The sequence below is a fragment of the Sitophilus oryzae genome, unplaced genomic scaffold (assembly GCF_002938485.1).
Source record: "Sitophilus oryzae breed Bouriz unplaced genomic scaffold, Soryzae_2.0 scaffold_980_pilon_pilon, whole genome shotgun sequence".
NCBI classification, from domain to species: Eukaryota; Metazoa; Arthropoda; class Insecta; order Coleoptera; family Curculionidae; genus Sitophilus; species Sitophilus oryzae.
The window spans coordinates 3,684,422-3,700,357 of NW_022147617.1; the positions used below are offsets into that span (position 1 = coordinate 3,684,422).

The 15,936-nt window shown below is 37.0% G+C and overlaps 1 protein-coding gene across 1 annotated transcript; it reads left to right on the forward strand.

The window, feature by feature from the left end:
• Positions 1-378: 378 nt before the first annotated feature.
• LOC115891282 (protein Dr1) lies at positions 379-15,192 on the forward strand. The gene is made up of 2 exons (XM_030911729.1): positions 379-765; positions 13,564-15,192. Exons 1-2 carry the CDS (start codon positions 525-527, stop codon positions 13,845-13,847), a joined length of 525 nt encoding a protein of 174 aa, XP_030767589.1. The 5' UTR covers positions 379-524; the 3' UTR covers positions 13,848-15,192.
• Positions 15,193-15,936: the final 744 nt, after the last annotated feature.

Below are 15,936 nucleotides of genomic sequence, written 5' to 3' on the forward strand. Positions count from 1 at the left end.
GTGATAGAATATAGGTATGGCAATGGTTCAGATTTGTTTAAAATAGCCCCTAGACGAGCATTAGCTGGGACGAATTTATTTTTAGGTTAAATTTATAATACTACTAAATAATTCGAATTATTAATTCGATTGTGAAATATGAATTATTACTAATTATTCGATGGTGAAAATAATTCGATTATTCCCATCACTAGTTATGTCCTAATTCTTTGTATGGCGTATGACGTCACAGGTGGTATGCGCAAACTTAACGAAATTGGAGCCGCTATCGATCATACCTTGTTTTCTTTGTACCATGGGCAACCATGGGTATACCTAGATTGTACGATAATATTTAACGGTTGCAACGATAATTCCCTATCTGACATCTCTATTGACATCAAGAGAGCTGCGCGACGCGCGACTGCGCCCGAGGCAGAGTCAGCAGTCAGAAAACAGCTGATTTTGAGAGTTTGTTTGAAAACATAAGGAAGCATTTAAAATTGGAATAAATTAATTTATAATCTTTGTTTATAATATCCAAAATGTCGAATGCGACTAGGTCAGATTTAGCGGGAAATACAGAGGACGATGAACTAACTTTGCCCAGAGCAAGTATCAATAAAATGATAAAAGAACTAGTACCATCAGTTCGAATCGCAAACGAAGCTAGAGAATTAGTACTAAATTGTTGTACCGAGTTTATTCATTTGCTTAGCTCAGAAGCTAACGAAGTTTGCAACCAACTCAATAAGAAAACAATAAATGCAGAACATGTTTTGATGGGTAAGTTATGCAGTTTTAATAAGAAACTTATGTAAGTTATGCCCCCCAAAAAAAATGATTAGTTAATGATATTTGTTTATTGGGTGTGTTACATTTTTACTTGGTTAGCTTATAGTCTAAAGCTAGTTGTCACATTACTAATTAAAGGCTTAACTGGAGAAGAGTGTGAGCTCTGTGAAGAGTATACATACTATCCAAGTCTCCCTATTTTGATGAAAAATTTCTTAAGAAAGAGGAAAATGCATGTTTGCAAATAATGGTTTTAAAAAATAGTTCATATAATTACAAATTGAACAAAAAAAAATCGTTGATATCGGTTAAGAAATGCCTCTAATATAAAATAATTAAATATTGTTAATTTAAATGGCCGGGCAAACGCTCTCTAGCGCGCCTTGCCGCTGTGACGTCACCCGCCGTTCTTCTGGTTGAGTGGAGCCAGACGCGTGTTTATTTTACACAGTTTGCTTTTAAACACTGTTGAATCCGTATCAAAATTTTAGTTATTTGTGTTAATTAATACATAATTACTAATTAGTGATATTTATAAATAGTAATGGATGAGCGAAAACAGAAAAAAATGCTCCAAGGCCATGAGAAGAGATGAAAAGAAAAACGTTAAATTATCCTCTATTTTTACGATTTATTGTTGTGAAGATCATTTTGATGTAAGTTCATACATTTATGTATATTATCTTATATAGGTATACGAAATTTGAATGTACAGGGTTATTCATTATATTTTGACACCCACATACAGCCTTAACTGCAAGTTTTAGAAGAAAACATTAAATAAAAAAGTTGCATGGTTTTTCATATACTCTCTTTTAAAATTAATTCTAGTTATACAGGGTGTCTCAAAAAAAGGTGGTCCAGAAAATTGTAGGTATTTTTCGCTTTTCAACTGTCAATATTTCGTAAACATTTGAAGATAGGTATAGGATATTATACATGAAATATATCTAGAATATCTAGAAATTTCCGAAGAATCCAAAAATATATAGGGTGTTAACTTAAAAAAGTAACTTAATTTTGGCGTTTGCTTATGGGACACCTTGTATAATATTTTCATTACTGATACACAATTTATTTCCTATAATTTCGTAAAAAAAACAATCTTTAAAAATAACAAGGGTAAGGGGTAAAACTTTCTTTTTCACGCTATGCTCTGGAGTTATTTTTCCACGTACTAAAGAAATATTTTTGTCTCTTTTCACTTCTACATAACCTACAGCATTATCTCCATACGTCTCCCTACCTGATCTGAAAAATAAGTTTATAACATTAATTTATAACTATATAAAAGTTCATAACAGTAGGTACCTACTTATACTTAAATATGCCTCAGTACTACAAAGAATAAATGTTACATACCTCTCTGTTTTTTTCCTTGTAATTCAGCACCAATAAATTGGGAATTTCTATTTATAAAAGCAGCCAACATAAAAGCATCGACTTTTAGCAAGTTATCTGATTGTGCTTTTACAAACCCGGAATCTGCCATTACTTAAAAAATTCTCAGAACACACAACACATACAAATACTAACTGCACAAAAAAGCATAAAAAACTCCTTCAATCAACGCTAAAAGCAACAAAAATATCTTAGTACGCCACCTAAATACGTACATAAACGGAATACGTCTGGCTGCTGCTGGCCATCGCACGTCGACGAGAACGGCGGGTGGCGTCAGACCAATAGAATATCGTTTCAATTCGCGAGGCGTCGTTTGCGTTATCCATAGTATTTTAATGGCCCATTTTATAAAATTGTGGTACTGCTTTCAAGAAAAAAGTTTTTTTTGAATTTATACATATTTATTCTAATAAATTGAACAGTTTCTGGCGAAAAATAAAATATATGCATCTTCCTCAATGCCATGCTATTATATTTATAAATAAACATTATTTTTAGTCGAGTATTACATTCCTATTATAAACTAAATTCATCTTCTTGTTTCTCGATGACTACGCATCTTTCAATGGCCAGTCAAAAACCTAAAATTCTTTTAACAGTCCATACTGTTCTGAGATCTTCTAAATTGGTGTTTTATAAACCAGGTAGTATAAGATTAGGTAATAACAAAGGAGAGACATGTACTATGGCAGGTCCAGCAACTAACAGACAGGGACTGCGCCAGGCTACTGAAATAAATTTGGAGGCTGAAGAGGTTCCAGAGTGGTCAGGGGTATTGGGCAGTAAAATGTTTTAATGCTCTTCACAAAGAAAATCAAATTAAAATCATATATTAGTCCTTAATAAAATCTGTTGTAGTATTCTAAATCTATTAAAAATGTTTTTAATACATTTAGAACAAGCATAGAAAAAAACATTTAAAAAGGAGGGGTAATCCCTGTGATCTGACATACATAGTTCTATCTTTCAGAAGATTATTAATGATGTCTATCACTCTTACCATTAGCCTTTCCAGACTGTAAAATATTACTTAGAGTCTCAACGTTACCTCTCCATATGCCCCTTTAAAATCAACAAAACGGACACTTAACCCAACCATTTCTTTTCTAGAGAAGAACTTGCATATAAAGCTCGATAACGCCAATATTTGTGAGTGGCCCTCCTACATTTTCTAAATCCATTTTGACCATTGTTAAAGAATTTAGCGCTTTTCAAAAAATGTTCCAGTCGGTTTTTTATAATACTTTCAAAAAAAAAAAATTTGTCACTGATTTTGATTTTCTTTCAAAAAATACACAAACCTAAGGCAATTGGTCGGTAAGAATTATAATTGATCGGATTTACAATTATTTTTTAAAGTGGGACAATGCAAAATATTTTCTAGTCTGAAGGAATATTAACTTCTTTATTTAAAATTATGTTGTAAACATTTGTTAAAAATTCAATAAGTATCAATGGGGCCTTATAGTACGAGAGCTAGCAACGTCCGGAAAACAAGAATTTTAAGAAAGCTGGCTTTTACTATGCTCTCTGGAACAGCGTACGGGCCGTCTGGCTGTCGATAGACGTTGCGTTCACTACTGCGCATTGAAAGAATAAAGAACAATGGAAGCAAAACAACGTTAGTATAATTAAAGTACGTCTACTGGATCTGTCTATGACAGGAATGCGGACAAAAAAAACATTTAAATAAACAGCAATATATTTTATACGTCGACTTGACGAGTATGTCACCGCAAATCGCTCCGCCGCGCGCCGCCTCGCGCCGCCCACTCATTTTATTGGCTATTTGTAAATTTGTCAAATTTTTATTGATGGGACGCGTCCTCTAATTTTTTACAAAAAACATTGAGTGAATATCGTTTCCCCCTTTACAGATGCCCCGTAGCTACAGAACGGATCGACGTACTGTAATATAGTGTTGTCAAGTACTGGTATTATGCCGATATACTCGTATATGCCTGAAAAAAAATCTTAAATATCTACCGGGTGCGTCTCAAAAGTGGTTCACCCCTATAACTTTTTTTTATATAAACGAGATTTGATATGTTAGTATATGACATAAATTAGGATTGATTAACGTATTTAATTCTTCCTGTTTCAGCGGAAATGACTACAACTTTTGATTTTTAAATGACACCGTCGGTAATTTTTTACTTTATTCGATAGAAAATGACACTCTGAATAAAATGACATATCGTATGTCAAGCAGCGTCCGTTTAGGTTTAACGCCAGAAGTGTTTACAAAAAATAACTATTTTATTTTGTAGATTTTTCTTGCAGTGCAGTGGCGAAAAACCCATAAGGATTTTGGATAGATGAATCCGCCACATAGGTATAGACATTTTTTATCATATGTCAACTTTTGACATTTTCGCTTTAGACAAAATTGTATTTTAAATTTCAATCTAGAGTGCCATAGATGTGTTAAAAACACTAATTTTTAATCAAGGAGCCTTGGAAAAATAGATTTGATCGTCTAATGTTTTTAGTGTCTTGTTCTGGCCGGTTAAAAGATGCCCAAATCGTATTTTTAATCATATCTCAATTTTTTCAAATAGAACGAGGGTGACTCATTCACATATTTGCAAAAAGCATTTTTTTACGAATAGTTTGATACCACACACTTGGTATTTCGAGTCAAATTGTCGTTATGATTCGCATGTTGCAATTTCAAATAAACCATATTCGAAATGTCAAAAGTTGACATATGATATGACATTCTATTCAGAGTGTCATTTTCTATCGAATAAAGTAGAGAAATACCGAGGATACCATTTAAAAATTAAAAGTTGTAGTCATTTCCGGTAAAACAGGAAGCGGCCCAAAAAAATTGAATACCCGTCAATCAATCCTAATTTATGTCATAATTTACTAACATACCAAATCTTGTTTTTTTTATCTGAAACCCCCCAACATCTGCTCTGAAACAATCTTTTCCATAGAGATTTTTTTTGAAAACTCCTCTGATCGCTCTCGTGCAAGAGACTAGACTTAAAGATATGTATGCTTCTAGATCCTTAACCTTTATTAATTTGTCTGAAAAGATCATTAAAAAATTCATTAGCTAAATTCAAAGACATAAATTCTATTCCCACTCTTACCTTTGCGAGAAACTTTACTAAGAAGGAAATTGACGATAAAGGATTATACTATATCCGTATTGTAGTATATTTTTAGACAACTTCTCTATTTTTAAGATTTTGATGGTAAACATCAACCAAATATTCCTTATGTTTGAACTAACCTAACCTAACCAAACCAAACACTTTATGCTTTTAGCCATCGACCAAAATACATTGGATCTAAGTTACCCATGGTATGAATATCATTCCCATCTTCGTTCGCTTTCCACAATTTTACCATATATGACCCAGAATCCTTATACGAGTACTTAAAAAAAGGGGGACAGTTAACATCTCTGAAAAAACTGCAATGCTTGTTAATATAGCAAAGTTAAGTTAAGGGAAGCAATACGGGAAAAAAAGTGAAAAAATATAACAATTATATTAACCCTTAACTGGTCCGGTAATAGATATGTATCATAAACGGTCCGGCGTAGTCTGTAGGACTACGCCTTCTAAAAAGTTTAAATAACACAAAAACTAAAAAATAACAAATTTTTATTTCATTATATGTTATACCGTATGATCGAGAAAAAACGGCGTCAGCGATGGCTATGGAATGAAGATCGCTGTCATTTTATATGTAAATTTATATGGGAAATGTCATTGATGTTCATTTCCCAGCCAACTGGACGCCGTTTTTTTTTTCGATCATACGGTATTATGTATTATTGAACTAACCTAGACAAAAATGGGTTCAATTAATATATTAACTTTAATAAAATATAGTACAAAATAAAATAACATACATATAAATTAAAAAAAAAAATCAATTAGGTTTTTACTAAGCTCTAAAAAATAAAACCCAATTACTAACAGTCATTTCAATATAGAAATAAGTTTTTAATACTATATATATAAAAAAAAATAGTTATAAAACTGGAGTTAAGAAAAAGTTTTTAGTTACAGCATGAGGCAAAGTTCATTGTTTTCCTAAACATGTTACACAATGGATTCGTACATTCTAGGCATTAAAAATAATTAACTAGAACATAACATTGTCTTTAACTAGGATAAGAACTCTATATGATAAGAATATCTCCGTGGACATGTTCTGGTTGTACAGGAATTGGAAGTATTCTACCATTTGTAAAGTGTATTTCTCGTGGAATATTTGACATTGTCAAACGCATTTGTCTGGCAGATTGTCATATTGTCACTGTCACAGTCCTCATCGTATCATTTTAATAGAGTTTCTTCATAACTAGAGTCTCCTAAACGCACTCTTTTCGAAGGCCCGGCCATATTTTACAAAAGTTTGTCACACACAAAATCTTACACAAACGGTCCGGCGTCGTCTGAGAGACTACGGCTTAAGTAGCGTCTGCCAGAACTTCTAAAAAATTAATCCAGTTTGGGCATAAATATGGCTATCAGTTGTTGACCGTGAGGGGGAGGATTAGCTGCAACGCCAATCCTGTAGGCGATCCCAGTAACTAATGAGAATGAGCTAATTATTTGGCGTAGTCTGTCAGACGACGCCGGACCAGTTAAGGGTTATTACAATAACGATTATTTTTAGGGAGATACTCCGTTAAGATTGTATGTCACTGTCTGGCGCCAATCTCTTCTAAACTAGATTAACCAAAAAGAATTAGCAAATTTACATACTAACCAAAAAGTTAGTTATAATGCATTATTAAGAGTCTATTACGCTGTACTTTTGGGTCGCTCTCAGGGGTCGGGTAAAGCGGGTGTGTGGCCGAATGAAATATATTGTTAAGGTCAAGGTGTATTACTGGTTGTATAACCGCAACGTGCATTGAGGAACCTGGCGAATTCAACAGAAAGTAAAAGAAAATTCTTTAAAGAAAAAAAAACAGAATTCTTTAGAAAATTCCAGAAACCATCGCCAGGGGGTATATAAGGCCCAAATACGTTTAAAATAAAGTATACGGAGGGTACCGCTTAAATTCCTGTCCCGATATTGAAGGATGGCTATAGAATTTCAATGCATTTCCTACATAAGTCTATCCTTGGTTTGTAGGAGGTTTGACTAAACAAGGATGAACCTGTCTTGAAACCATTCGACTCGATTTTCTGTCCTCCTTCAATACTGGGACGTAAATCCTCTCATTGCTCTTATGGGGAGGCCGTCGTATATTTTATTTAAACGTATTTGATAAGACCCGCGCTTTGACAGTTGGACGAGTCTGAAGATAGTCTGAAGTCTGAAGTTTGATAATACCGCGAAATACTGTTAGAGTAATAGTAGTTGCATAAATTGTGCTGTAAATAGTATAAGTTGTGTGTACAGAGTGAGACAAATAAATTCGTTAAGTATTTTATCGTGAGTTTGGTTTGAATTGGTGTCGGAAGTGAGATTCAAGAGGATTTTAAGAAGAAATTAAGTGGATTGGAAGATTTTTAGACCGAATTAGAGTATTTTTATGGTTGGTACAAGGGAGCAAGCTAAAAAAATGGAGGAAGTAAGCAAATTATTGGGCGATTTTATGGAGAAATTAGAAAGAGAAAAGGAAGAGGAAAAATTACGACGTCAACAAGAACAGGACCGGCTTGAGAACATTTTCGAAGACTTGAAAATTCAACGACAACAAGATAAACAAGAAGAACAGGACCGGCTTGAGAAAATGTTGGGTAATTTGGAAATTCGTTTGGAGGAGCGACGTCAGAGAGAAAAGCAAGAAGAACAGGACCGGCTTCAGAAAATTTTAGAAAATCAGGAAATTCGACTTCACAAAAACTTCGAGGATATGAAAAATGAGCAACAAGCAATGTTGTAAGTACGTTGCCAGGAACAGCAGAACCACTTCCAAGAAGCCGTAGAAGATCTTGAGGAACGCCTTCAGCAGAAGATAGAAAGATTGGAGATGGACCTACAGAAAACCAAGGTACAAGTAAGGACACCTGGCGTTCATGGAACTGCGAACCTGAAGGCACCGACCTACGATGGACAAACCACCTGGACGATGTACCACCGCCAGTTTGAAGCAGCGGCTGCTGCCAATGGATGGACTGACCAGGAGAAAGCAGCGGCACTCATCATCGCGCTGCGTGGCCCTGCCCTGGAATTGCTACAAACTATTCCTGCAGCCCAACAGCAGGAGTACGAAACCTTGGTTACTGCATTGGACCGAAGATATGGCGACCAACATCGACGTCAACTTTACCAGGCCCAGATCAAGCCACGCATGCAGAGGTCCGGAGAGAGTCTGCAGGAATTTGAAGCAGACTTACGTCGGCTGGTACACCTGGCATATCCAGAAGCACCGGAAGGGTTTAGGGAGGAACTCGCCGCCCAGTGTTTTATCAGCGGATTGAGGGACAACGAATTACAGAGGGCGCTACAAATATCACGATTTTCTACCAGCAGCGAAGCACTGGTCAGGGCGCTGGAAATAGAAGCTGCTTTTAGCGCCATCCCTAGACCGAAAATAAGATCAGTAACAGTCGAGGAACAGCCCGAGAGTACCCACAGAAGTTTGGAGGAGATGTGTAAAAAGTTCGACAAACTATGTGAGCTACTAATAAACAAAGGAGTCAACAACACCCAGACAGAGAACCATAGAAGATCCCAGGAAATCAGGTGCTATAGATGTGGCAGGAATGGCCACATCAAACGGGATTGCCGTGTCCAAATGCGATCCCGTTCACCATCCAGAGAACGTAGGCACCAGGAAAACTAAAATCAGTCAATACTAAGGGGCGAGTATTGACTGGGGAGAACAGAGCCCCCAGGATTTTTTCCATTAGGAGTTTAGGAAGAACCGCTGATAGTTTAGTGATCGACAGGAAAGTCAATGGAAAGGGAATCCAAATGACAGTGGACACTGGCGCTATGGTATCGTTGGTGCGAGCTAACTCAGTGCAAGGGTTGAAGCTGATGCCTCTGGGAAGAAGAGTGTGTTTACGTACAGTTAAGGTTGAAATGGCCGTTGTACGGGGAGAGGCTATCGTCGAACTGAAGTTAGGAAATTTGAAGTTCCAGCATAGCGTTTTAGTGGCAGATATTGAAGATGACTTTATCTTGGGCATGGATGTGATTCGTCAACATGGATTTTCGTTCGATCACCAGAGAAATATCTTAAATATTGGAAATGAAGGGTTCATGTTATCTCCAGACGAGGGACCAGGAATAATGGATGTAAGATCAGCGGAAACTGTGGTGATACCTGGTAATACCGAGAAGATCGTATTCGGTAAAGTGGAGAAAATCGCGGGGTGCTGTGTTGGGCTGGTACAAAGTGGCGACAAGAAACAAGATAGGTACTTGGTAGGAAAGTCATTGGTGAACACGGACAAGAATATACCGATCAGAATTGCGAATGTTTTCCCGAATTGTGTCAAGATTCAAAAAGGTGACAAGATAGCCATCTGCGAACCTGTAAGAAGTGTTACCCGATGTGATGAAGTGTCGTCAGCTGTTACACAAATGGCATCCAAAGAAACACTAATACGTCTAGAACAGCCATGGGATCACCTAACATCTGAGGAGAAACAGAAGGCTAAGCAGTTCCTGCGAAAGCATGGTAGTATTTTTGAGAAAAATAACAGTGGAAGAACGGATTTTGTGAAGCACCGGATTAATACTGGTCATGCTCAGCCGATTCAACAACGTCCTAGAAGGGTGCCCCTTTCCAAACAACAAGAAATGGAGACAATGGTAGATAAGATGCTAGAAGATGGAGTTATCGAAGAATCATCGAGTCCATGGTCATCTCCTGTTGTTTTGGTGACGAAGAAAGATGGTAGTACACGATTCTGCGTGGACTATCGGAAGCTCAATGACGTCACTAAGAAGGACAGCTACCCACTGCCACGTATAGACGACACGTTAACCACACTGGCAGGTTCGTGCTGGTTCTCCACTCTCGACTTAAAGAGTGGATACTGGCAAGTTGGTCTGGACGAGGAAGACAAAGAAAAGACGGCTTTTTCTACAGGAAACGGACTATACCAATTCAAGGTCATGCCGTTTGGATTATGCAATGCTCCAGCCACTTTCGAACGTCTCATGGAGGTGGTGTTAAGAGGATTAACTTGGAAAATGTGCTTGGTTTACCTCGACGATGTATTGGTTATGGGAAGAACTTTTGAGGAGCATTTGCGAAATTTAGAAGAAGTCTTCGGCCGCATACGGATTGCTCACCTGTACTTGAACCCGAAGAAGTGTAGCTTATTCCAGCGACAAGTGGAATTCTTGGGTCATGTAGTCTCTGCAGACGGAATTTATACCGATCAGAAGAAAATCGCTGCAATCAAGGATTGGCCTAAACCTAGCGACAAGCATGAACTGAGAAGTTTTCTGGGTTTATGCACGTATTACAGAAGATTTGTCAAAGGATTTGCCAATATAGCTGCACCCTTACATAGACTTACAGGTGATGAAGTCGGCTACGAATGGAACACCGATTGTGATGTAGCCTTTGGAAGACTTAAGGCGGCTTTATGTTCAAGTCCTATTTTAGCCTACCCAAAACAACAAGGGAGGTATATCCTGGATACCGACGCCAGCAATATCGGCATAGGTGCAGTGCTATCACAAGTGCAAGATGGCGAAGAACGAGTGATAGAATATTACAGTCGAGTTCTATCCAAACCAGAAAGGAATTACTGCGTTACCCGGAAGGAGCTGCTAGCAATTGTGAAGGCAGTTGATCATTTTCATAAATATCTGTACGGCCAAGAATTTTTAATTAGGACAGATCATGCGGCTCTCAAGTGGCTTATGGAGATGAAACAACCTGAAGGTCAAATAGCACGATGGCTCGAGAAGCTCCAACAGTATCACTTTACCATCCAACATCGTGCTGGAAAAATGCATGGTAACGCAGACGGTTTATCCAGAAGACCCTGTCAAACCGATTGTAAGCACTGCTGTAAAACGGAACAACGTGAAGGCACTGTCATGATAAGGAGTTTTAAACTTGGAACCGATGAACAGTGGACGACGACACAATTGAGGAAAGATCAAATGGAAGATCCAGACATCGGAGCAATACTACGGCTCAAGGAAGGTAACGGCGAGAGACCACCGTGGCAGGATATTCGGACAGAGGGCTCGTTTTCAAAGCTCTCTGGGCTCAGTGGAATTCACTGGTTATTGAGAATGGATTGTTAAAGCGCACATGGGAAAGTGCGGATGGCAGCACAGTAACAACTCAGTTACTGGTACCAAGGAAGAAAGTTACCCAGGTATTGGAAGAAATTCACGGTGGTAAAACTGGAGCCCATCTTGGGGTAAACAAGACCTTGAGCAAGCTGAGAGATCGCTTTTACTGGGTGGATTATTGCGAAGATGTCAAGAAATGGTGTCGACAATGTAAAATTTGTGCAGCCAGCCAAGGACCAAGCACTCGATCTAGGGGAAAAATGAAACAATATAACGTTGGACTGCCATTCGAAAGAATCGCTGTTGACATTGCAGGCCCATTCCCTGAAACGCACAAGGGCAACAAGTACGTTTTAGTGGCGATGGATTATTTCAGTAAATGGCCAGAAGTTTTTGCCATTCCAAACCAAGAAGCATCGACTGTAGCTGAAGTATTAGTCAATAATGTCTTCAGTAGATTTGGAATTCCCTTAGAGCTTCACACTGACCAAGGAAGGAACTTCGAGTCAAGACTGTTTCAGAAGATGTGTGATCTGCTTGGCATTCACAAGACTAGGACAACGGCTTTACATCAGCAGTCTGATGGGATGGTCGAGAGATTCAATAAGACCATTGAAGAACATCTCTCGAAGATGGTGGATGAACATCAAAGAGATTGGGATCAGCATATACCACTATTCCTAATGGCATATAGAAGTGCAGTTCACAACACCACCGGACTTTCACCATCGACGATTTTATTTGGTCGAGAATTACGGTTGCCTTGTGACTTGGTGTTCGGATCACCAGACGACAGCACCACGAACGTAGAGGACTACGCGGATGAACTGAAGGAAAAGTTATTGGAAATTCATCAGACCGTTAGAAGTAAGATTGCGCTAGCCAGTGATCGGATGAAAGCTCGTTACGACCTCAGAGCTAATTCTATGGGATTTCAACAGGACAATAGGGTATGGTTGTATAACCCACAGCGCAAGAAAGGAAGGTCCCCAAAGTTAACTCCAGTATGGGAAGGTCCTTATACAGTCATCAAGAGGATAAATGATGTGTATTCAACGCAGCCCTAGAAGTAAGATGAAAGTAGTTCATCTGGATCGATTGAAGAGATACCAGACAGGAAACCTTGATCGGGACGATCAAATTTGAGAAGGGGGCAATGTTAAGGTCAAGGTGTATTACTGGTTGCATAACCGCAACGTGCATCGAGGAACCTGGCGAATTTGCCAGAAAGTAAAAGAAAATTACAGAATTCTTTAGAAAATTCGAGAAACCATCGCCAGGGGGTATATAAGGCCCGCGCTTTGACAGTTGGACGAGTCTGAAGTCTGAAGTTTGATAACACCGCGAAATACCGTTAGAGTAATAGTAGTTGCATAAATTGTGCTGTAAATAGTATAAGTTGTGTGTACAGAGTGAAACAAATAAATTCGTTAAGTATTTTACCGTGAGTTTAAATAGTGGACCCACGGAATCCGTAACAATATATTATATTTCAGAAATCTGCCTAAGGTTTAGCCTGATCTTGTCGTGTTAAGCCACACCCAAAATTCCAAACACGCGTGTTAAGATTTGCAGAGTTTCAGTATTTGCCATAAAATAGCGAGCAATTCGTGACAAAACCATATAAATTATATATCACTGTAATCACAAAACTTCAATCTATTTCCGTATTGCAACGGAATTTTAAATTGTCTTTATTTTCGAGAATATTTAGTCCAAACATAAGGAATATTTGGTTGATGTCTGACCATCAAAATCTTAAAAATAGAGAAGTTGTCTAAAAATATATTATAATACAGATAGGTATAGTATAATCCTTTATCGTCAATTTCCTTCTTGATTTGTATAAAAATACGTAGCCAATTTTACATAAAACGTTAAATGCCGAACGCTTATTTTGCTACTTTTTCGCACTAGTCAAATGGACTCTTAGGCATATTTAAGTGCATGCTTTATGCATATACTATATTATAGTTTGGAAATAAGACAAAAACCAGAATTAATTCGTATAAACTAGCAGCCTACCAAAAACCAACAAATACATATGTATATGTAGTCATTTTATTAGATGTATAATTTTTCATCAAAATATTCAGACAACTGGGTAGTTTGTATACTCTATGGTTAAACTACCCAAGTAACACCGGAGCAGATTTAACTGTAAATGTTTGTTTACTGAAATTATAGCTCTGGATAAATTGGGGTTTAGTGATTACCATGCCGAAGCAGAGGCTGTTTTAAAAGACTGTAAAGCAGTAGCAGCAAAACGACGCAGGCAGAGTACAAGATTAGAAAATCTGGGTATTCCCGAAGAAGAATTATTGAGACAGCAACAAGAATTATTTGCGAAAGCAAGACAGGAACAGGCCTATGCTGACCAGCAGCAATGGGAACAGCTGCAGGCAGCTGCTCAACAAGCACAATTTTTACAAATGTCAACAAACAGCGATGATCAAGAGGATTATTCTTAAAAAAAAAAAATTATGAATGTATGTGTTATCAGTGGCGGCTCGTCAGGGTAGGCAAGGTAGGCGGCGCCTACCCTACAATTTTGTCAGATTTCTTTTTTACATTATAATATTTATTAATGTTGCCAATACATATATAAATACTATTAATACACGGAAATGAGTTGTAACAATTAATATTAATTTAATATTTGTAGTCTTTTATATTAATATATTAACTACCGCTGGCGTATACAGCGTTAGAAATCAAAATAATTTTGACCGTTGGTGTATAATGCATTCATCTTCGTTCGGCGATTTCTAGCATCGCCTTTCAAATTAAATTATGATCTCCCACTCAGCCGTCGATGTGTGTCTTTTGTCTCTCTCTAACTCATCGCTCGGTAGCGATGGAAATCGATGACTACGTCGAATTAAGGCGGGGTTTAGGCGATATCTTCGGTCGCCTCGGCATGCGCTTGGATCTCGATAGGTTTTAGAAATTCGGTGGTTCCCATAATATATTATTCATCATTATGTTATCAGTATTTAAAACTTTAATTAAAACCTGTTTATCGACTGCCTATTATTGACTTCAATGATTGTGTACAGTGCATTTGGTGTTCCTGTTAGAGTACAGTGCATTTGGATGTTAATTTCTAAGTTAATAAGGAGGAGATACGGATAAGTATTAATTTAGATTAAAATTTGGAGTAATTAATGTCGATTTTCAATATGGATAATCCAATTCATACAATTTATGCGACGTATACAATACATACATTTACAAGTACTTCGGTTGAGAGACAGGTATTACTGAGAGACATTTTTCATATTTGAAACGCATTAAAAATTATACTAGAAATTCAATGAAAAATAAACGCTGATCGTCATTTGCCCTACTTTCAATCGAAAAAGATATTTTCATAGCCCTTCAACAATCTGATAACATTACTGATATAATAATAAATAAATTTTCATTATTAAGAGATCGGCGAATCAATTTAATATACAGGGTATCCCAGAAATAACTGCAAGTATTTTAAGGGGTGGTAGATCTCGATAAAAGATAAAAAATTTCGTTAGTTTAGTTTTGTCCTAAATATTCTTAAGCCGTGTTTTAACCCATAAGCTAATATATTAGTTTTTACGAACTGGGTTAAGATATTATGTAAATTTTGGGGAACAAATAGATGTAATTATTTGATTATTTGAAGATGTATTAATTTTGTCGCCTACCCAGTCTCACAAGCCACGAGCCGCTACTGTGTGTTATTGATATATTTTCCTAATATATGTATATTTTTTGTATTTCTTTGAATTAAATAATGTAAAGTAATAAATGTAATATAATGATCTTTATACTTAAGTGTATATGTTTGAATGTAGACAGCAAATGCCATGAAAGTGACGAGTGTAATTTACTATATTCCAATTAATTTTTTTGGGGATTCGGGGAAAGTTAAAACATTATTATATAGTTATTGTAATTATAACACAAATCGAAAAAAACACGTGTTTAAATCATTTTTAATTATTATCTTTGAGGGGGGCAGACTGAGGCAGCATTTTTTTATGAATATTGTCAAGGTGTATTACTGGTTCCATAACTGCATACTGCTAAAAATCGCAACGTGCATTGAGGAACCTGGCGCATTCGCCAGAAAGTAAAGAAAATTATAGAACTCTTTAGAAAAATCTAGAAACAACCGCCAGGGGGTATATAAGGCCCGCGCTTTGACAGTTGGGCAAGTTTGAAGTTTGAAGTCTGAAGTCTGAAAATAGTCTGAAGTCTGAAGTTTGAAAATACCGCGAAATACCGTTAGAGTAATAGTAATTGCATAAGTTGTGTTGTAAATAGTATAAGTTGTGTGTACAGAGTGAAACAAATAAATTCGTTAAGTATTTTATCGTGAGTTTAAATAGTGGACCCACGGAATCCGTAACAATTGGTGTCGGAAGTGCGATTCAAGAAGATTTTAAGAAGAAATTAAGTGGATTGGAAGATTTTTGGACCGGATTAGAGTATTTTTATGGTTGGTACAAGGGAACAAGCGAAGAAAATGGAGGAAGTAAGCAAACTATTAGGTGATTTTATGGCGAATATGAGAAG

What these genes read in the sequence shown, in the direction of transcription:
- LOC115891282 (XM_030911729.1), top strand. Translation starts at nt 525, where the DNA reads ATGTCGAATGCGACTAGGTCAGATTTAGCGGGAAATACAGAGGACGAT. An exon ending in TGCAGAACATGTTTTGATGG is followed by an intron (nt 766 to 13,563) that starts GTAAGTTATGCA and finishes CTGAAATTATAG; the next exon opens with CTCTGGATAAATTGGGGTTT.